The sequence below is a fragment of the Leuresthes tenuis genome, unplaced genomic scaffold, assembly GCF_036924035.1.
Source record: "Leuresthes tenuis unplaced genomic scaffold, fLeuTen1.0.hap1 SCAF_12, whole genome shotgun sequence".
NCBI classification, from domain to species: Eukaryota; Metazoa; Chordata; class Actinopteri; order Atheriniformes; family Atherinopsidae; genus Leuresthes; species Leuresthes tenuis.
In genome coordinates, this window is record NW_027325366.1 from 7765100 (window position 1) to 7788559 (window position 23460).

General features: G+C 38.6%; 2 protein-coding genes across 4 annotated transcripts; both read right to left on the minus strand.

Annotated features, from left to right (window-relative positions):
* Positions 1–2: 2 nt before the first annotated feature.
* plcd4b (phospholipase C, delta 4b) lies at positions 3–14278 on the minus strand. 3 transcript variants are annotated; one of them, XM_072397928.1, is made up of 16 exons: positions 14111–14278; positions 11890–11943; positions 11601–11759; positions 8298–8526; positions 8026–8155; positions 7541–7772; positions 6850–7051; positions 6335–6479; positions 4747–4899; positions 4131–4289; positions 2389–2539; positions 2142–2258; positions 1640–1818; positions 1384–1516; positions 1093–1242; positions 3–674 (listed from the first exon to the last, which is right to left on the minus strand). In XM_072397928.1, the coding sequence occupies exons 2-16, from the start codon at positions 11906–11908 to the stop codon at positions 583–585; spliced, it is 2250 nt and encodes a 749-aa protein (XP_072254029.1). In that variant the 5' UTR covers positions 11909–11943; positions 14111–14278; the 3' UTR covers positions 3–582. The 3 variants fall into 3 exon arrangements, with proteins under 3 accessions (XP_072254029.1, XP_072254028.1, XP_072254027.1); XM_072397927.1 differs by having other exon boundaries at positions 5–674; positions 2389–2542; positions 11890–11940; XM_072397926.1 differs by having other exon boundaries at positions 5–674; positions 2389–2542.
* A 2505-nt stretch (positions 14279–16783) lies between these two features.
* On the minus strand, positions 16784–23385 carry LOC140320127 (CCR4-NOT transcription complex subunit 9). Its single transcript, XM_072397931.1, has 8 exons — positions 22981–23385; positions 22352–22537; positions 21994–22109; positions 20942–21051; positions 20712–20821; positions 20283–20381; positions 20086–20177; positions 16784–18521 (listed from the first exon to the last, which is right to left on the minus strand). Exons 1-8 carry the CDS (start codon positions 22996–22998, stop codon positions 18353–18355), a joined length of 900 nt encoding a protein of 299 aa, XP_072254032.1. The 5' UTR covers positions 22999–23385; the 3' UTR covers positions 16784–18352.
* Positions 23386–23460: the final 75 nt, after the last annotated feature.

Here is a 23460-nt window from a genome sequence, read left to right on the forward strand (position 1 = left end):
TTGTGTGTTTCTGAATTTTACTCATTGGTGTTTTAAGACTGATAGACATACACACATTTATATTATGTACAACATAATCTTGAAAAATGTTAATACTAGTAAATACTATTCAAGCACGCACTTTGTAGGTAAACAAAAATTTACCAACATAATGCCAGGCCAGGTGTATTTGTAGATTTATAATACTGATATTTGGCAAATTTTTCACATTTCATTTTATAATTGTCAACCATAGACTTTCAGTACTGATACTTGTATTCAGCCAGTCATGATATGCAGTCGTCCTTCATGTTCACTCACATTCTTAGCCTAGGAATAGTGAAAGAATTTCAATAAATACTTAACCATGAAATTATATCACAGGCAAAATTATATCTTAGGCAATAAAACAAGCAAATACAAGCAGACATAATTTGTCCCTGTACTTCTTTGTATGCCAAACCATTTGACATGTAAACTACTGATTTGCTGTACTTTTAATCTGACAGATGGTCAGAATCAAACTGCTACGATCTTTGTCAGTTTTGTGGAGATATTGGACATTAAACCCCTTCTGGCTTCACATCCTCCCACTTGACCGTTTCAAGTGAGCTCTGAAATGCTGATGTTAACAAAGAGTGACGAGGTCGGGATAGCAGTTCCATCTTTAGACAGCAGATGTATGTGACGGTATCCTGGAAGAAGGAGGAAGAATTTAGATTAAATGAGCTATTTGTACTGAGTAAATCATGCTTTTGCCTTCCTCTGGCATTGGACACAACGACCAATAAGACTTTGTCAAGATATTTAAAGTAGGGAAGCACAATATTGGGTCATTGACACATTTCAAAAGCCAATGCAGATGGTGTGATCATCAGGCCTTTTTCTTTTAGTAGAATTAATTTATCATTTACTTATTGGTAAAAGTCACTTGAGGACAAAATGATACTTTAATAAGCTTGGATGATCCTCTCTCAATGACCAAATTCTACCTGCATGTCAAATTTTTGGCTGATGCCAATATTTTAAAGTCTTCATAGGCTGGCTGTAGACATCGTGCATCCTTAATTTGAAACATTGCAATGAGATGGAAGACTTCTGTTTCCTGCTCACCTGCCTGGACGCATGTCAATGGAAGAGTGAACTGTCCAATGAAGTCATTCCTGGATGCCTTGTCGTAGTCTTCCACCACAAAGCGAACCAGCGCCAGCTCAGGGACGTGGATGACAAAATTTAGAGTTTCATTCCACACTGGGTTAAAGCCTGCAGGGAGAGGACAGTAGAGGAGTGAAGATGACTGAGTGAGAAGTCTTTTTTTTGGATAAAGGTTTCTTTTTCAATCTATATTATTGTCTTTATACTATTCTCAAAGGCATCTCTATATAAGAAGGATTGCTCTTTCACCATTGTTGCTGATGTGACTGGTCTCTTCCTTGGCCTGGTCCTGTGGTACCCCATAGATCTCCACTCTGACCAGTGGGTCTACAATGGAGCCTTCTTTCTGATTCACCTTTGGTAACTGTTGCCCACTTATCACCTGGTAAACACACACATATATTTGCGTATTTGAGGAGGAGCTCACTTTCTTGTGCATTTCTCTGGTATACACTGATCATTTTTTTTCCCCTATAAAATCCTGCAGACTCATCTAGTTTTTAACCTGTATTGATAAGCGACGTGGTTTGTAGCCTTGCCACTCCTCAGGTTTCTCTGGACTGAATTGAGTGTTGATATCTCTCATGAAGCCTGGCTTGAGAACGTAACCACAGCCGCTGTTCTGCCTGAAGAGCCCATCATTCAGATCCATTTCCAGTCCAGCCGTCTGGAAATTCAGAGCCACTTTTGGAAGGAGGCAGAGAGGAAACAAAAGAGTGAAATGTAATTTCAACAGAAGACTGCCTTTCATTCAGAGCACACTTTGCGAGTTCGAGCTTATGTGACTGGAAACTGCTGTTTTGTCAAACCTCTGAGGGAATTATGCTTAATATCTGACCCTTACAGTCAAAATCCTTGCAAATACATTTACTCCATACATCACAGCCCAAACCCTGCTTTTTTACATGAACTGCTGAAGGGTAGCAATGGCTGTGGACGCCACAAAACTGGATTGATTTTATGTTAAACATTTTGTTTAACCAGGAGATGGCGACAATACTCCTTACCAATCTGGCAGCCCACATTCCACATCTCCTGTGGGTTATAGTTGGAAGAGTCTGTCCTCAGGCCACTGGGGTAGGTCCTGCTCAGGTGCCGTGTGTTGTACTGCACAAATTCTGTCTCTGAAGAAAGAACATGTGCATTGTATTTCTGTGAATTTAATTCTACATATTCATTGTGCCCTACATGCATGGCACATTACAAATCTTTTGTCCTCCTAAGGATTACAGCATTCCATTATGATCATAATACCTGTTTCTTTGGTAAGCTTCTTTGCCTTGGATTCAGAGAATGAAGACATCTCATAACACTTGGCGTGAGAACGAGCATGCTCAAAGCCATGAAAATGCACACTCTTGCAGTAAATCACCAAGTCTGACAGCTCCCTGGACAATTTGGACTTCTTCTACAGGAGAAATAAAATAGCAAATTTGTCAGCAAATAATTGCTATTTCTATTTATTTAAATACTGCACACAGTTTCTCCTTGAACCTTTCTGTGTGGCTCTGGAGCTCCATGCATGACGTTTTTCCTGCTCACTGTCACCAAGAGTTTAATCAAATGGGACTCACCGAATATCTTTCTATTGCATCTATTTATTTGTAAGATCTTGACCTGGTAATGTAAAGTTCTCTGATTATATAATATTGAAGTACAGTTGTCAAGCAGTATTTAGTACAGTAAAAGAAATATGCTTAATACTCTTAACTGACACTGAAATATTAACTGTTAATTATCTGTTAACTTAATGTTTAACTTCATGACTAAAACTACCTTGATTGTTACCATGCTATTGCTGTATTCTAGCTTTGTTTCATCACATTTAATGCATAACACTGGATAATTACATCAATGCTATTTTACAGAATTCATTTCAGTCCTGTTTAATAATGTAGCATCAGTTCACAACAAAAGTCATCTCAGGATGTTTTACAGAGAAATGAAACAAGGTCAATTCAAGTTCAATTAAATACTGTCCAATTCGGTACAGTTCATTGTTATGCATGTCAGTCTAGTAGTCGAATCAAATTCCATATAATTCAATAAAATCCAATTAATTCTTATCAATTTCATAATCTTCCAATTCAAGCTATCTGAGTCAAATTAATTCAAATCCAATGATAATCTAGAACAATTAAATTCAATCCAATTCATCATAATCTGATTTATCATAATGCCAATTTATAAAATGAGCCTTTACAAGGAAACTAACAGTATGTGTTCTTCAGTTTGATTCAGTTTCCTGTCCTGAACCTACAGGTAGCTGTGGGTAACAGTGGAGAAGGAAAAACTCCCTTTTAACAGGAAAAGGCCTTGAACAAAATCAGACCCAGAGAAGATCATCTGCCTTGACTGGTTGGAGGGTGAGAAGACAAGACAGAGACACAACGAACACCAGAGCACTAAGGACACTTTTCACTTTAATAAACTTAAAATTCACTTTTCCACAACAGCCTGTTTAACATTAAGATTAGTTGGTAAACAGGGGTGTTACTCATCCTCTTAATTAAGGCTCTGCACCAAAATGGAACACAGCTTTCGTTAATATCATCAACATCATCTGTGTTTACCTATTAAGTCTAAGTCTATGTCCTAAAAAAATCGCTGCTGTGAAAGATCTGTCGTTAGCACTTTTGGACTGTTGAGAGCAAATTACCAGGTAATTATTTTTCATTTTATATTTTTGTATTTTTTCTTTTTTCTTTTCTGTATTTGTATTTTTCAAATAGAATGGAATGTTGTTCTGAATGCTTGAGTAGAAGGCAGTTGAACGTCTTTTTGGTTCTCAACAACAATTTAACTCTCATTCTCCAATTTCGCACATTCCCCACTTTAACTGAGGAAGTCTCTTCTGGGATGTGAAACACCTTTACAATCACAGAGTCCAGAAATCCAGATGCCTTCTACCTAATAATTAAGGACCATGACCTGGATGTCTGAGAATCTACAGACTTACAGTAAGTGATTGCTTTTATCTAAGAATTACCATGTACCTTGTCCTTCTCAGCTGGTGGATCTTCTGTCGATGGGCTTTCAGCTTCACCGTTGGCCAGTTCTTCCTCATCACTAACTTCCTCTGTCAGGCTTTCATCCAGACACTCTTCTAGACCACCAATTTTCTTAGCTTTTAGCAAAATCTTACCCCTCAGTTCCTGTAATGAACAATCATTAGACCAACGAGTTACTTGGTGAAGGTGTTTCATCTTCTTGCACTATGTTGTCTTTTAACTAAATGCAGCAGTGCACCACTATTTAATTGGCCAAACCCTCAGTGGAACTCCTCGTGGCATTCATTTGTCATTACTTCAAGTTAGTATTGATTGTTGTAAGCGCTCTAATGGAGAAGAGTTTGCAGGTTATACTTGTGCTTTTAGGATCCCTGCAAAATGGTTGCAAGTTGCAGAATGAATCCTTGAAAATTTCTCAACTGTGAATGAATGTTAAAAAAAAAGTATAGGTAAGAATAAATTTAGAAAATAAGAGTAATTTTAGTTTGGTTTTAGAAAACAATATTTAATTGCTAAATTTGCCATAATTTCTGTGAAGGTAAGAAAAGATATGATTGACAATTTGTCAAAAAAATTTAAGAGACCTTAAACAGATTCTGACCTGTGGTGATGGGAGCTGTTGAGGAATCTGTCCATTCAGTGGAGTTGTCAGCAACATGTCACCCAGGATTTGTTTGAAGTGTTGTGCCATGACTGTCTGCTGCTCCACCCCACAGTGATTCTCCAGGGACACGATGACAGGGAAATCTGATGCCTGTCAAAAAGTTAGAATACGGTGCTCATTTACATTTACACATATACACAAAAAAAAGGTTGGGTTTTGGTTATGGTGAATGCCAAAAAAATAAACAAAAACGCAGTGCTAACTGCAATGACTTTTATTCCATCAGTGACAGTACAAACCAAAGTTATTAGATATGTTGTCTCATGCATAATTTTTGCATCTCAGACAAAACATTCCAAAAATATTGGGATGGATGCTTTTCATCAATGGCTGATATATCTAGATTGACTAGATGGGCAAGGGGTTACTGTGGGAAACTTTGGTCAAGCATTACAGTACAAAGTTACATTCACAAATGCCACAAAAAGAAGCCTCTTGTTGAGTTTGTCCAGCAGTGGCATCTCTGGGCTCTGAGGCATCAGGAATGGACCATCGCACAGTGGAGACATCTATTGTTGTCAGACCAATTAGTAGTCAAGATCCTTTGAAGTAAGGGACACCTTATGCTCTGGACCAAGGACAAAAACGACCATCCAGACTTTTATCAGGAACAGTCATGCTCTGGAATGGTATGAGGTTGTATCGGTGTCTTTGTCCTTAGAAAAGATAATTTACACTTCTGTGATAGCAGCATTAACACAGAATGGTTCACAGAGATTTTTGAGCAGCATACTGCATTCAGGACAAAATCTCATCCAAAGACATTGATACAAAAGTGGATGTGTGTTAAATTAAATAAACTTGATGGCACAAGACATGAAATATCTTGGGTTCATGCTGTCTGCAACAAAATGAAAGTTGAATGAAAAATAAGAATCACTTTTCTTTCCCCTCATTTTCCATACGTCCATACAGGGTTGGGTTTGATGCTGGAATTCTGAATTTTTTTGGCAGACTTATGTTTCCATTAAGCAAACATTTCCACAATTGTCCACAACTGTTTCTTCGTGAAATATTCTAAAAGTTGAGTTGGAAAGTTTGAGAAGGACAAAGGAGAGAGGTGGAGACAAAGAAGTTCTGGCTGTTTTCCATGTGGGTCAGTCAGCAGGGTACATTCAATTCCAGAGGCAGGCAAGATCACTAACAACTGCTTCTGGATTTGACTCTTATGAGCACATTGACAGTCCACATGTATAAAGACCTGCATTAAAGGACTGTTTGCTGTCAGTGATTTGCAGATTGTTGTGGTTTTGTTTAATTAGAGGCTTGTTCATTTCATTTGTGTGCTGTGGCTTATTTGTAATAATAGTCTTCCAGATAAGCAGTGCAACACTTAACTGTTTATACCTGGGCTGTTTCCTCTGTTTCAGAGCAAACTGTGAAAGAGTGGTATGTACTGATTACTTAGCGGAATTGGTAATTTGACTCTTGCAAGACATGACAGACCTGTATGACCAGACACCAGTAAAGGTGAATGATGAGATATGAATAAAAGCTTTTTAGGCACATAACTGTAAACACTCACCCTGAAAGCATATTCCTTGAGTGTTGAAATAATGTCTTTGAAGAGAATTTTTGAAGTGAAAGTGTGCCCATGATACACAACAGGCTCCCCGTCACTGCCATCCCAGCAGTCCACCTCTACACAGCGACAGCCTCTCTTCAGGGCCCTACAGACGGCGTCACAAACACACACAAATGGAAGTAATTCTCGTTGTTCGTATTGTTTTGGTCCATCTAACCACTTCCGTGTTAACACCTCCATCAAATAAAGCTGCCTCTATTACTTTTATTACAAGACTTAAGACAAAAGCAAACACCAGTTTTGTCTTTCATAACCAGAATAACACATCATAGTTTGTTTCCAGTTCACCATAACACCTTTAATTTCTCTGTAAACTTTGATGTTATTCAATTATTATTGACGTTTTATAACCTACAGTGATAGCATCTTATTTCTTCAGCCAGCATTTACTGTCCAACTATCTCTGCGTTTCTGATGTGTGTGCCCTGTGTGTGGTGAGTCTCGGCAGCCCTCACTGAATGTAAGCCTCCAAGCTGCTCTGTCCGCGCAGTTGGTCCTCCAGGAGGTAGGTGTTGTGTGAGGAGGAGATTAAGTAGTGGCTGAGCGGCTGGCTCATGTCCTGGTGAAGTTCCCGACATTTAGGTTTGAATATGGAGCCCTCCTGGGAGCACAGGTACATCTGAAAGCCATCTAAGGACATGGCACTTTCCTTCTTGGCTGTACAGAGTTAAGATACAAATGGAGTTAGCACAATAAAGCAGTCCCTAAGACATAAAACATACATAAGTATCACTATTTATAAATCTATAATAAATAGGACTATTCGAATATGCAATATCCAGGGTCCAGATAAAGTCTGTGTCCATTTTGGCAGATTTTTGTGGACATACACAGTAATATCTAAATGTTTTGGTGCTCAAAATTTCTTTTATTGAATAGCTAAGCAAGTAAAAATGACTCTTTTTTCCAAAAAACTTCAAGTTAAATGTGACATAAAATTAGGGACACTGTACGGTCAATTCTCCTCAATTTCTTTACGGTAAATGTACTGTATAAGATTGAAGAAAGCGTCCTCCTATACCTGTTTCTACATACATAACATGCGGCTGCACTTTGTGAATACAGCATTGGTTCTTCAGGTCCAGCCTGTGGTCACAAAACATGCATCACTAGGGAGATACATGTAGATGCCGTCCCCAGGAGTACCTGTCTCAGAGGGTTCGTAGCGCTGAATGAGCTCTTTGGCATGCTGGGCACTCTGCTCTCCCTCATGCTGCTCTATCATCAGGAAGTTTTCCAGCTCTTCCAACATTAACCTCTCTCCGTCTCCAGAGTAGTCCTGGAACACCTTCCACACTTCATTCCTCTGAGTCAGCATCTTGTAGAAGTGAACAAACTGCTCAATTTCCAAAGATCCACTCTCTGACTTGTCAGCCATCTGTAGAAATAAAGGAAGTGTCTTATTTCATTTAAAAAAAATGTTTTTAAATTTGTCTTGCATCTCTGTAGTGATAACCGCAGGCCTTAACTTTTCACACTACCAGCACCATAATGTAATGTATAGGATATCTGTTAAAAAGCTTTTAAGCCCCCTGATAGTAAGTAAATCAAATAATAACATGACTGTCAGTATGATCCATCATTACATCTCCTCATGCTCACATTGTTTGATCTCCACATCACACTCTTACCGTAAACAGGTGAAGAGCATGTTCTTCATTCATGTCAACATTCATCATCTTCAGCAGTTTCCTCACTTCTTTGAAATTCATCTTCCCATCTTTGTTCTTGTCAGCTTTCTGAAACCAGTCCCACACCCATCTAAGAGGCTACTGAGGAAAACTCCCGCTAAGAGTAGTTGTGGAACAAAAACTCAGGGTGTGACATCAGCCAGCAGCAAAATAAGTACAACAGTTTCACATGACATTCCCATCTCCATGAGCCACAGCTGTTAAAAGGATACTGGTCCAGCCTCTCCTGCTCATCCATCGTCTGGGCTTTGTGAATCAGCTTGCGTACTCCTCGGATCCAGGCCTGGGCCTCCTCTGAGGACTCTGCCACAAGGTCCAGGTTGCCTTGGCGACCATGAAACACCAAGGTGAAGCAGAGGTTGGCAGGAAACTCATCCGCGATGCTCAGCAGGACCTCAGACTGATAACCCTCCCGCACTGCTTCCACCTCCATCACTGAGACTGAGATATGAGTGTATGATCATAAGAAAGAAAGAAATCCGTGTTAAGCTTGATACCTTTTAATATGCTTCTGCATTCAGTTTGAAGGTATGCTATCGGAACTTTTTGTCAGATTAGTCTTTTGTGGTGCTTTTGTGGTGCTGTAAATTAAGCAATTAAGCAATCAGTGAAAGCATAAAACATTTTGAAATACCAGATTAGAACAACCAGATTGCTGTGACGATGACAGTAATTTCAATTAATTCTTATGAGTCATAACTTTGCGTCAGATTTTTGGCTTTCATCATATCACCATGATTCCTGTCTTTCCTGCTTTTGTTTTATTTTTCCACTTTTCTCGTATCCTTGTGTTTTCCAGCAGTATATCAACTCTGTCTTTTCTCCACTTTTTGCCAAATTTGTTAATTTTCCTTAACATGTAATGTTCAAAGACCAGATAGTACTCCTTCTTTAATAGAAACGATCTGTGTGTCTCTAAGGATTTCCCTGTCAGCCAGTCAGCCTTTGTCTCCTGCAGCCCATCTAACTGCTCCATCATCTGTACAGCTCCAGTCTTTAGTCTGGCGCCACCCAACTCCCCTGCTTGATTCCTCATGCTAATCTGCCATCATCACTCATCCTCATCCTCACCCACCTTCTGCTCAACCTTAGCAATGGGTTCTCTCTTAAGGGTAATTCCTGAGTCTTTCTGTCCTACATTGGGCTCTCTGGCTGTTCATTTGTAACAAGGATGTCATTACACCTTATTCCTTGTCCTAAGCGACAGATCAGGCATAATCAAGAGCTATTGTTTATGTGAATCTGCAAGGCCCATTGATTTCCATTGAGGTTACACTGTCGATTTGAACAATCCAGGAGAGGATTGGAGCAAAAAAAAATTGTTACCACACTCACTTCCTGTGTGAACCTGTGGATATTTGGTTTCTTTTGATGGCTAAAGCCGTGAGGCAGCCTGTTTTGCCTAGCTGGTAATCTAGACTCTATAATCAGTTTATATCGGTCTCTACCAAGCTTAGCTTCTTAAAGCGACATTTCAACTGTTTGAATAAGATGAGAGTGTTATGTCTCGTCAAGTTTGTTAAATTTAGTTATGTTCATGTTCAGTGTTTTTATGTTCAAGCTCTTCCTGTTTTATTTTGTATTCACCTTTTCCCACTCCTTTGAGGTCATTTGCCTTTCACTCATGTGTCACCGGTCTGACTGTCTTCCCCTGATTCCTGATTGTTTCCACCTGTTCCCCATTACCCCTGTATTTAAATAATCTGCGTCTCCCTTTGTCTTTGCCAGTTCGTCTTGTTCTGTCCTAGTCAAGCATTTGTCAAGTGTAAAAAAAAAAGAAAATCCAGGTATTATCGTGTTCAAGTAAATTAGACATATTAACATCAACACTTTAAGTGTTCCTGTGTTAGTTTTCTTGTAACCTCTGAAAGAGTGTCCTGAGTTAGTTTTTTCGTGTTATCCTCAAGCGTTTTTCGTTGTTCTATTTTGGAAAATAAATGCTTTTTTTTGTTGGATTATCTTGTCTCCAGAGTCGTGCTATTGAATCCATCTGGACTGTGTCTCAGGTCGTCACAGAGTGAGATGAAAAGCTTCTTGCCACTCGTAGCAACCAAGACTCCTACTTGGCTGCTTTACTTGTGGACTTGTTATGCAACAATCCTTTTTAGCAATTTATGTTCTCTGGTTCCTTTTGTGACCGCTTTAAACAAACTATTGTTAATCTTCTACTGTCCAAACTGCCTTTTTTTAAATCTAAGGTTTATCTTATCATCTCTATGTATATAATATCTATATAGTTTATAAATTAGAACTTGTTTCTGACCACTTCATAGTACAAAGACAGCACTAGTCCAAATTAAAAATCCACAGATCCCAGCAGCCTTTGCAAATCTCACAGCTTGTCTTTCCTACATAAAATCCTGGATGGGTCAAGATTTCCATGTTTTTTTCGTGACGATGAGTTGGGGGGGGGGGGGGGGGGGGGTTCTGTTCACCAAAGTCTATAAAGCTTGTTAATCTTGGCAGTCTATCAAGCAATCACCCAGACAAACTGAATTTTTACAAAAGCACAGTGTAAGAAACAGAAATGGTCCTGACAGATTGACAGGATAAACTCTTATTAGCTCATTTTCAGCTCTTTAAAACCTTCTATTAAGCTTAATGACAGGATATTTGAATGTATAGTGAGTTTATATTTTATTCATAATTTATTGTATGTATTTTATTGTATCAAAATGTTATTAATGCGCAAGTCAAAATTTTTCAATCTTTTTTTCTCCATTTTAGGATAATCAATTTAACAAAAACTTACACTTGCTTTAGTCTGTCCTCACCTTAACAACTGTAAAGCACTATATTGACGTATAAGTCAAGGCTCCCTCTACCTTCTTCAGTTGATTCAAAATGCAGAAGTAAGAATTATTGTCAGGATAGAAATGCACAAGCACATCACTTCTGTGCTTTTCCTCCTTTCACTGGCTCACTGTTAGATTTTATATTAACTTCAGTATATTGCTGCTCTCCTTTAACACCTTAAATGGCCTTCCCCTAAATACATTTTAGAGTTATTGACATGGTATTTGCCCTCCTGACCAACGAGAACCATGAATAGAGCTATTTATTGCCAGGTCTCATTTTGAGAAAAGGGCAGATTGAGCCTTTTCTGTGAGATCTAGGAATTATAGTATGTTGCCAGCAACTGTCCTCTTCCATGAACCAGACTTGTGCATGTGGTTTAATTTAATATGGAGGATAAGTTTAGAGCCATGGGGTTTGGGATCAGTGAAATAATAACAAAGATGCTTTCTGTGAAGCCTGAGAGTGAATGCTGCTCACTTGAAAAAATATATTTTGATAAAGTTTTTTTCTTTGTTGTTTTAGTGCTAATTTTGCCTCCATTGAAAATAAGATGTAGAGGAGCAGAGAAGAAATGGTAAGTACAGAGTCATGCAACAATGACTGCAATGTTGCAAAAAAGGCAGCATTATCAATATGTTGACATTTTTCATTTGTAAAGCCACTGAACCTCACATCCAGTATAAATGACTTGTGTAATCAGATGTATCTACACTCACAGGTGGAGTGGCCTTTCCCTGCCCATCTGGACTTGTACCAGATTGTCAGGCCATCCTCCAGAAGTCGAAAATGCCGCTGCTTCTTCCAGGAGCGTGATTTGACTTTCCTCAGAGTCGACCCTGCTATCATCAGCTTGACATCTGGATCATCTTGGATACCTGAGGACAGGTGATGAACATAATACCCTTGATACTCACACCACAGATTAAGCACAAACTCATTTGACCATAATCCCGTTAACAAACCAGAAAACCATCACAGTTTTTCAGACAGTGTGAATACACTCACGTGAACCCTCAGAATCCATCTCTATCCTTGACACATGCCAGTGGAAATATGCTGCTAAAAAAGAAACATGTCAGTGAGTTGCTTCAGATTCCTCTGAATCCAAACCAAATACATCTTGGAAAAGCTTGATGCTCACTAAACCACTCCATGAGCTAAATCTAAATACAAACAGGAGGTTTTCTATCTAACCCTAAGGTAGTACAAGCTTCAGCATTTTTTTAAGTCTTTTTTTTTTTGCGTGTGTTGGTTTGTTTTTTTCTGCTTTACTTTACCTATACAGGATTTCTCTGTTGATCCATAGATGTTAAATGTATTTGTATCATGCTAAGACACCAGCAGCTTCATAGTATGTGATGATGATGAGAAGAATCCTTGTTGTCACTAGTGCTGGCTATTTGCTCGGGTAAAAAGCCCCTGAGCAAAACAATACACCAGCTCAAAGTAAACCAATCCATATGCATGCAAAGACAGTCTTGTTGAGCAAACAACCCTGTGTTTCTTGAAAACACAGGGTAGCATTTAAATGTTGATACAGTCAAGGCATTAATCTTCCGTTTTTCATTGCCTGGAAGCAGAGAGGCTGGTGCAACTTGTGTGCTGACTATGAGAAATCGTGCAAACTCAGCAGTTTGTGCATGCCTCAACCACAACACATCTCTTCTTCTCTCAGATTAATTGATTTTACTGCAGTCTCTATTTTCCCTTTTTTTAATTTATTTATATATGGAATATTTACAAAGACTTTGCCAATTTTATTTGAAACATAACAAAATTAAGGTTTTATTTTAAGAACAAAATAGCGTCTGGAATGCAATAGAATTTGCCCTTTGGTTCCATCCTATTGATTTGAGCACTTCTTTGATCCTTAAGTTTAAACCACCAGCAAACCAACCAGCTATCTTAGTTTTCACAAATGCTTTGTTCAATACCTGCAGTAGAATAAGGAGGGTGACACAGACATATTAGGATGATTAACTCATTGTACCTCTTAAAAATAAGCATGTTTGCTTTCACCTCAACTGTTGACGCTCCTTTTCATGTTGAGTCAATTTTATTAATGCATGCCAAAATTTTTGTTTAATCTCAAAGTGTATTAAAATCTGTCTAGCCTGAACCAAACCTGGAACCCTCTTGCTGTGAGGCAACGGTGCTAATCAATACACCACCGTGCAACCCAGCAGGACTCAGTATATCATTAAACAGAAACTGACGCAGAAGCAGAATAATGCACTGCAAACCTGCTGCTTGACAGTGAAAGCTGATAGTCTTTTACAATCTCTGTTGTTCACTGATAACTGTTGTTAAAACAGTTCCAGAAACTGAAGCCTTTCTGAACTTAGCATAGCTGTTTTCCTCTCATTGTCCTCTGCTTATTTTTTATCACCCTGCTCCAGCTTCCTCTGGCAAGTTTATGAGAGTTATCACCACAGCATGACTGGTATGATGTACGGAATCCATCTGCAGTTGCTTCACAACTAAATATCACACTCCCTCTGAGAAAACAGAAACTGATGCTTACTTTCCACAGCTATTTGTTCTGTAAACTGTAAGACTTTTTGTCTGTTTGTGCTGCAGATCCATGTGAAAGGCAGTTTTTGAACCTCTGCATTGTTGAAAAGTTGACACACCCTCTTTTGGACTCCACGTTCAAACTTTTGAGCTGCAGTTAGACCACATTATGTTTGTTTTTTTTTTTTATTTTGGGGTCCATGAGTCACACATGGCCACTTAATCAGTGAGGCCAGTGACCGTACACAGACACACAACCACAAAGGCGTGCCTCAGGGGAACATCTGACAGGATGGAGATGGACTATAAATCTGTCATGCCAGCCAACAGCATCTGACTTTACCCTGGCATGCATGAATTTGGTTTGTACTTTAAGTTTGAAGATGTTTGATGCATCATAGGAATGTTCCATGTTCCCCACTCAAGGGGGATATTTACAGAGGGCAGCCTTTTTTTCTGCATATGACTATGTGAGGAATGCAACAAAAAGTGAACAGGCAGTACAAGCCCAATGAAATCCATGTACAACTCTCAAGTTCACCAGCGGAGAGAGAGGATTGTTGACAGTAAATTAAAACCAGAGGCAGAAATTTGAGACATGAAAGCATCACTTCAGCAAAATCAGCATGTATCTGCTCCTAAAGATAGTAAGAATGACTCAGACAAATAACAGTTTGAATTTATGCTTGTTAGGAAAAAGAGGAATACTCACGGAAAGGAACAGAAGTCTGGCTCCTAGAGGTGGGTGGTCTTCAGGACAAAGGTCTCCAAAGGAGGGGGAGTAACAAGGAGAGAGGGTCTACGGAGATGTGGACAAGAAACTGGCCCTGTACTCTGACACCCAGGCTCAGGGAGAGTACAGACACTGGCGGCTCAGCTGAGACTTTAAAATACTAAGTGTTTGAGGGGAAATCTGGCCCAGCCTGGCCTCGCTCCTCCCTTCCCCTCAGTTTTACTGCTGGGTCTTAGAACCTGATTCCCTTTGCGCTGCTATACTCCACCTCTACCACTCCTCATCTTCCATAACCCCCCTCCCTCTACTAGCCTCTCTTCCTGTCCTGCCACTCCCTCACTCCACCATCCACAGACCGCTTGCTGCATCTTGTCAAAGTCACTCACCACAGTCAGCTCTCTCATCTGCCCAGTGATTGAGGATGCTCTGCAGGACTCAGAGTGATTCAAACATCTGTATCCAGGTATTTGGTAAAACAATAGTGGAGATAGATCAGATGTGGAAATAAGCCAAGTCCCCAGACAATGAAAAACAAACCACACATAACAACAATTCCAGTCAGGGTTAACCACAGGTCAACACATCGATTTTTGAGAATGTGGCTGTTTTTCATAACAAAATAATATTTAAATCTGAAATTAATTTAAAAATATAAAAGACTGAGGAAGGACTGAATGCAAACTATGCTGTACAACTTGGCAGTATTGCAAATGCTGCAGAGCTTTAATTAGTAGACAGTATAGATGCAGTTTTTTTATTGTACTGCTCACTGATGTAATAGATCTTTCCACTGGCTATTTTACTGGACACCTGAATCACAAAAGGCAGCAGAAAAATGGAAACACCACTTTACCCACTGTCAACCCTGTCTATCTAATGTACCTCCATTTGCAGAGCCCCCTGGCTCAGGCGTATAATGACTTTAGCTGCAGTAGCTCTTTTCTTTCTGAAGAGTAAACAGACAGAAGTACACAGAGCGTACTTAGGATCATCTCCCAGTAGGATCGGATTTTCTCACAAATGGAAGGCTTGAGCGCAGGTGTTTCCGTGATGCACGATGTCCATCTCAGTCATTGAGGATAATGGAGCCCATATGGGCTACAATCTGTTAATGTATCAGTAAAAGGAAATGAAGGCTCATTAGTGACGTCCGTGGGGTTGTAACATGAAGCACTCAGCCAGAACAGGTACTAACTGGCAAAGAATGAGCCTGCCATGAAAACAAGTTTGCCTATAAGGACCCCAAGATACACATTCCTCACATGTATGTTGTTCTGCATTTTTGAAAACTGATCAGCAATAGTTCTGATTAGTCAGTACAATTTACAGAATAAAAAAATATACATATTTGTTTTCTACAATTGTGAATTTGCAAATCCTATTTTCAGAAAAGATGCTGATAAATGAATTGTTAAATTGGTAAGTTGTTGCCTTGTTTTATCATTTATCTAAAAAACACAAGTACAAATCAAATGATTTTTTATGTCTTCACTTACACATTTCTCTGCAGCTGCTCACCTGAAAGCTCTTAATGACCAACTCCATCATATCTTAAAGATCTCATTGTTAGATATTTTCCCAACAGAGCACTTTGTTCTCAAACTGCAGGTTTACTTGTGTGTTTCTGAAAGTAGAATTGGAGGCAGAGCCTTCAGTTATCAGGCCCCTCTCTTATGGAACCAGCTGCTAGTATATGGTCAGGAAGCAGACACCCACTCTAACTTAAAGATTAGGCTTAAAACTTTCCTTTTTGATAAAGCTTATAGTTAGGGATGGCTCAGGTGATCCTGAAACAGCCCATAGTTATGCTGCTATAGGTTTAGACTGCTGGGGGGCTCCCCCCCCCCCTTTTTTTTTTAATTTCCTCATATGACATTATGTACATTTGGCATTATTGTGGTCATTAACTTGTATTTTTCTGTCTCAACGGGTGTCCTTTGACTGGTGTGGTGTTTGTTGTACCTCTGGCCAACACCTCTGGCGGATGGCCACCCTTCCCGAGTCACCTTTCCTGAGTCACCCTTCCTTTGTTCCTGCCAGAGGTTTCTTCCTGTTCAAAGGGAGTCGTCTCATGCATGCTCAGGATGGAGATTGGATCGGAGAGAAGTTTCGGTGCAATCTGTTGGTTTCCTTAGCTAGGAAATAGTTTTTTGAATTGGCTCTGTATGTATGAATTGGACTAATTTTGAATTTAATTAATTGGATTATGATTACAATGAATTAAGACTCTAATTTGCTTGAATAAGACTGTATCATTGAAGAGTTTTGAGATGACATTTGTTGTGATTTGGCACTATATATGTAAAAAACAATTAATTGAATGACACATTGGTAAACATGACTTAATCATAACTCTGTTGGATGTTGTGGGCATCAAAATTTTAGATTTCTAGATTTGTTTGTATGAAACTCATTTCCTTTGTATTTTTATCTGTTAAATAAAGGTTTAAACAAATTCCAGGTAAAGGCTTTTCTTGCATTTTTATTGAAGGGTGCTTAGTATGGCTGATTATAATTTAGCAAATAACTCAAACATGTCTTAGAAATGCTTTAAAAATGTTAAATTGACAACACAGAACTTGAAGAAAACTTTTCCTGGAGCTTGCCCAACAAGACATGAAGATGAATGTCTGACACAGCTAATGTCCCGAGTTGGGTGTAAAACTGTTTATTTATGAAATACCTTGAACAAGCCCAGCCACTCAGGTTTAACTCAGGACTGAAATCATGCTTGTGAAAATGGGCCTTCAAATACAATGGCAGGAAACACAAAAATTTTCAGAAGAATAAGCTTAATTTCTTAACTGCTGCACATGGTACCAGTGAGGGGTTCCTACAGATTCCCACTTTCAAAATTTCAGATTAATATTATTGTTTTTGACACGAGTACAGATATCCAGATGTTTATTTTAGTTTTGAAATCCAATGGTGAAAATACATGTTACATTCTGACTGTGTATGCAGTTATATTGTCAAACATTTGCAAAAATGCTTGTATTGCCAGGAACTCACTGAAACAATTCAAACCAATGCATAGTATTTTTTTCGAGTTGCAATGCTATAACAAAAAGGAACCCAGAAAAACAACATTTCTTTCCAAAGAGGAAGTACACTAACTTACAAAACGATACTGCCCATACTCCTGTTAATTCCCCTCAACATGTTGCATCGTTTATATAGTATCTCAGTTTCCACATAAATCTATTCTTGTATAATAAAGAACCAAATATCAGTTGTAAAAAAGCAGAATATCTACATTTTCAATTTCTGTTCAGCCTTGTTTATGCGTTCGTCTTCCCACAGAAGCCACGATGAACACAGCATCAGGCTCACTGTGACCCACTTACTCCCAGAGTGGTGAGGCTAACTACCTGCTCCAACCACCATGAAACGCCAAAGACCAGAGTTTCTCAACTCGTCCTGAGGATCATTGCTCTACGTGTGTTAAATGTTTCCCTGCTTCAACACACATTGCTCACATTAATGGGTCTTTAAAAAGACTTGTGCACAACTTTAAGACAAGCTGCCGAAGAGAGCCATTTCCTTTCAATCAACTTTGCTGATGTTTGCAGTCAAACGTTAAAAAGTCTTGTTTGAAGCACATATTAATGTTATAATGTGGAATGTTACAGAAAGTTACAGCATTTAGCAAGAAAAGTAGAATACCAATGTTTGATTGAACAGTTTTTGGGTTGTCTACCATGCAGTTGTCACCTATGTGTTGACAATCAGAGAAATTGCTTTGTGTGCACTGCAGCAAAAGTAATACGTTGATTTAGGATTCAATAATGGCCATTTGGCTGATGTTTCTTTGTATTTTAATGCAAATGCATTTTTTTTAGTTAAATTTATTCTTGAAAATATATTGTAATTCATGTAATGGTTAAGTATATCAAATAAGAAACATCCCTCCAAAACAAATCCTTATGAAACAAATGTTTCTGTCCAAAGAAAATAAAAGCCAATGTATAATCCATGAATTTAAATTATTGTCAAATAATCATTTAAGTGTCAGGTCAGAAAATCAGCTGTCTCTAGGTTCTTATGAAAATGTATAATTGTGATTGTGGTCACATCACCAAAGAACATGAATTCATTCAAGGCAAAAATATCATCCTCCATTTTGTCCTTTACTGTGCAGTACAGTCTTAGCACCGAATTTGGCAAAATACAAATTCTAAACAGTGAATCGATTTTAGTCCACTGTGAATGCACAGCCTATCACTGTGGAGCGAGAGGGATGCCTCTGGCATCAGTAACTTGGCCTTCTTGCAGGTTTTTGACTAGCTGTGCGAGCCAGCGCTTGGTGGTGGTGTCATCCTTCAGTACCTGGGCGAAGGTGCTGTCCTTCAGCTGGTCTGGTAAACACTGACGCAGGGCCTCTCTGGCTCTGAGGAAAAAAATGTTAGATGCCATAAACCAGTACAGGACATTTTGTGCTAAAATAAACTAATTCTTATGTTGGTGGCTCCAAATGGCCATTGTTCGACGTCGATTAGCTGCTCTTCTCTGGAAAATGCATTCCTCATATGCATTATTGATAATACTTATTAAGATGCCAGCTTTGTTAGAAAGTGTCTTAGCTATCAGGCAGAAAAAGTGAGAGGGGTTTGTCTGCAGTATGCATGAGAGGGGCCACACCTGTAACATTAAACTATCCAAAGCACTCCAAACCATGCAAGGTATCAAATTCAGATTTTTACGTCGAGATGGAAAATCATTAAGAGAAGGCAAGTGAGCATCAATCTCACCATTGATTTCAGGTGATATTGCTCTCTTTTCAATAAACTAACAAGTGGTACAAACATTAGTGTGTGTCAAAATGCAATCATCACTTAGAACATTTCTCCAGTTTTAGGTTAAAAGACAGATATTGATTAGTGTATCTGTATTTTTGACAAAGCCATTTAGCACTGGTAGGCATAATTACATCTAAACAAAGCAAAAGCAAAGAAGGTCTGAACCTTTAGAAGCTGCTAAATAGAAATTTCCAGGACATTGTTGGGTTGCTTACATTAATGCTTCTTGCTGTTAGTCTCATAAGCAAGTACTTAGCAGCACTTCCGAAAGACCAAGCCCTACTCTTCCAATAATAGGAGCAAAAATATGTGTAGTCTGCCAACTCAAAGCATGCAAACTTAAAATTGTTCTTCAACTGCTTAACATTGCATAAGCTGAATTGAAACTTGGAAAGTTGTAGAATCGATTGTCCCTCAGTTGCATTTTCTTCCCTAAAAACTTGTGAGTGGGACTAAAATAAAAACGGCATGGTGTAAGTTGAAATCTGGCAGACTGCAGATGGCTTAATCAGAAAAACATACATGGTTTTCTTGGAGGAAGAAACTAGTGATCAGATCCCTGTGCTCTGTGTCACACATGGTGACCTCATACATGAATGTATGGTCTGACCGATTAAAGAATATTATCTGCTGAGCTGTATCAGAGAGAAAATCTTACTTGGTAACAATTTGGACACAGAATGGCAGCTTAAACTTTTGTCTTAATCACGATGCAAGTGGACTACACTGTAAATGTTCTCTGCGTTTTTCCAATTAGGGGTAAAATTGGATTTTTTTTTCTTTTAAATGTAAAGATTTCCACTTACTTCTCCCATAATAAGATACTAGAATGTGAAAATTGCTTTCTAAGAAGACAAAAGGAGTGACACTTTTGTCTAAAAACACTACAAAAATGCACACAAATGACTGTAACCACTAAATAATTTGAGATTCACTGGATATGCAAATACATTAATTTTCTCATTGTTGCAACTATGGGGAATACATTACATTGTTGCAATGGCTCCTCCTAGAGGTGAGAGCTGTTGATCAAAATATTTCAGTCATATCTCCAAAGTCTTGACGTGACATCCATGTTATACAGATTCCCCGTCAATCAAACAATAAAAAAGGAGACATCATGAAGTCTGCTACATGTGCAGAACACTGTTTTACCTGAGATTATCTGAGAGGCGAAGATAGCAACGAACAACATGTTTCAGCAGACGAGCCGACGGTTCTTTGGAGAGCTGCAGCACCATTTTGCCCTGCAAAGAGAGTTATAGACACTGTAGCTAAAGAATGTGTTACATAGCACAGATGCAAGCCAATCCTGTTCAGATATTTCTTTAAAAAAAAAAAAAAACACCTACAAGAATCATGGCTACATGAGAGAAACGTTCATAAGTCTGGCATATATAAGCCAGCCCAGTGTCATCCAACAGTATCTTCTGCAGTATGAAGGTAGCAACCTAAAAGAAGGACAACAAAGGAAAACAAAATGATGTGATACATGAACCAATTCTTATTCTTCTCTGAAACACTACAGAAAAAGATGATCTCACGTGCACGACAACAGTATTTATGGTCATGATTGTAAGGGACTACATCTATAATGTCAGACGACTATTTTGCAATGCATAACAATAATCAAATAGCTCCTTGAAACCCAGCAATTTCAAGCATGCCGGGGGGATTTGAAAAGGAAAAATATGTGGTCAAAGGTAGGAAAATAAACTGCTGATGCAATTTTATTCCTTCATAAAAGGTGACTTTTTGACTTATACTTTTAAGTTAAATACCGTCTTGGAGAGTTCGCTCCCTGATTCCATGATGCGGAGACAGAGCGGGATGATTTCAGTTGTGAGAAGGAAGTTAATCACTTCTTGTTCATCTGTTTTGACCAAGGCACCTATCATAAACATAAAAGAAAATGCAACATGTGGACTCTGAAACTCTGAATGATGATGAATCTGCAGAAATAATTCTGCATCCAACAACTTAAATACTTAGAACAGAAAGGAGAAATTACCTATGACTCCGAGGCTGGTAAGCCGCAGGTACTCAAATGGCCGTGTTTTGCTCACAGTGTGCAGAAAAGGATAAAGGAAAAGAGGAATGTGAGCTGCAAGAAAAGCCGACCTGTTGAGAGGATTTAAAAGCACTTTAATCAGTGTGATCATACACAACAAACAAAGTGTATATTGAACAAGAAAAATTATGCATTTAGTTTGGAGACAAGAGAAGTGAATGCATTGTCTATATTAACATGACAGATATACTTTCTGGGAAGCAGACACCCTTTCCAGTTTTAAGATTAGGCTTAAAACTTTCCTTTTTGATAAAGTTTATAGTCTGGGATGGCTCAGGTGATCCTGAAACATCCCATAGTTAAAATGCTATAGGCTTAGACTGCTGGGGGACCTCATCTGTCACACCTTTCCTCACTTTTCCCTGTTTAATTTCTCAAATGATATTATGTACATGTGACATTATTGTGGTTATTAACTTGTGTTTCCCTGTTCCAACAGGTATCCTTTTAATGGTGTTATGGTGTTTTTCCCCCTCTTTTCTGTCTTCTCAAACCCCAGCTGGTCGAGGCAGATGGCCACCCTTCCTGAGTCTGGTTCTGCCAGAGGTTTCTTCCTGTTAAAAGGGAGTCGTTCCTTTCCACAGTCACCTCAGGCACGCTCAGGACGGGAGATTGGACTGAAGACAAGTTTCGGTGCAATCTGTTGGTTTCCTTAGCTAGGATATTGTTTTTTGAATTGGCTCTATATGAATGAATTGGATTATTTTGAAATTAATTAATTGTATTTAATTAGATTATGATTACAATTAATTGAATTCTAATTGGCTTGAATTGGACTATATTATTTAAGTGCCTTGAGATGACAATTGTTGTAATTTGGCGCTATATAAAAAACTGAATTTAATTCAATTGAATGTACAATACTATACAATATTTCTAGAGCTTGATAAAGTTAAAGCTTTTAAAGGACAATCTGTAATTGCTAGGTGTGACATAATAAGTGACATCCCAGAAACACCTGCAATTAGAAGTTACCATGAACATCTCATTACCGTGTCTCTGGATGTGAGGCGACACACTGCAGAAGCGCCAGGGCGTTACACACTCTATTAGACTGGTGAGCTGTGAGTGTAGGTGGGTTTATAGATGGATAGATGTTTACTATTTCCTAAAATAAGAAAATAAAGCAGTTAAAATAGGAACATTTAATCAACTTTCACTCTTTTTCACGTAGAAAAAGTTATCTATGTCTGAATGCCATCGCTTTAACAAATTAACAAAATAATAAATGTTAATGCTCATCAGTAATGACTTCATCATTCAACACATCAAGACCATTCAGCAGGTGAAAACAGAAATAGCACCAGAGGGAGTCTGTGTACTCCATGTAGGGAGACATAATGGTCATACCTGCAACAGGGCAGCAATAGTGCCACAGGAATGCCAGAGCATTGGTGCCAGGTCTGGCACTGACTCGCGTTTCTTGCTAAGCTCCAGCAAAGCATTTTCCCTGGTCTCTGGGCTGGACAACTCATTGATCCACTGGTAAATCTTCTCACGGTCTACCTGAGCCAGGGCTGTGACGTTAGTTACAGCCTGTAAAAGTAAGGTGAAAATCAAATCTATAACTGGTGACTATTCGATCAACCTTGGAAATGCACTGACTTTGAAGAGTTTTGTGAAAATTACAAATCCTACCTTTTACATGACAGTATGTATTACATTTTTTCTAACATTCTTAGATTTTTAATTGCATCCATATTGTCACTGGATTTTTGTTGCTGCTATTACGACTCAATTTCCCTCCTGGAATAAATAAAAACTTCTGATTTTCTCCTCAATTGACCTGACAGAAGCAAGTCTGCATCTAAACATCCAAATAAAATAAAACTTCCAAGGCACATCACTGAATACTCTGATAGAGAACCTTAAGTTTCAAATAAAACAATGTTTCTGAACATATAAAGCAAGATATTCGGGGTAAAAGAGACCCTGAAGAACCTAAACATTTAGTGAACAATTTGATATCAAATACTCACCGCTCCTGTCGCCAGCATTCTCTGAAGCTTTCAATGGTTTCGAAATATTTGGCACAAATACACCCCCTAAAAAACTACTGTATCAGCTAAAGTGCACTTAAACAGCAAACTAATACCAGTCCAACACAATTAAGTTGTTAAAAACCAAGAGTCCGTACTGCTAGCTTTAGCTGGTTGCTAAGTGTCTTGGAAAATCGAATCCAATACGTGCGTAATTAACAAACGTTCATGCAACATAACTTCTTTGAACAAAAACTCAACAAAATAACGAAACCTTAACTATATGTTTTTTGTGTATTTACAATACAATCCAGGCTTTAAAACTGGAAGCTGTAATAATCGAATATTACAATCCTGTGCTAGGTCTCTGACAATGGAGGCAACATGGATACAAACAACGGAAATATCGCGAGAAGATGAAAGGCTTACACTCTCGGTTATCATTTCCGTTGTAAAGTTTCACATTCCCGCCATCACCGC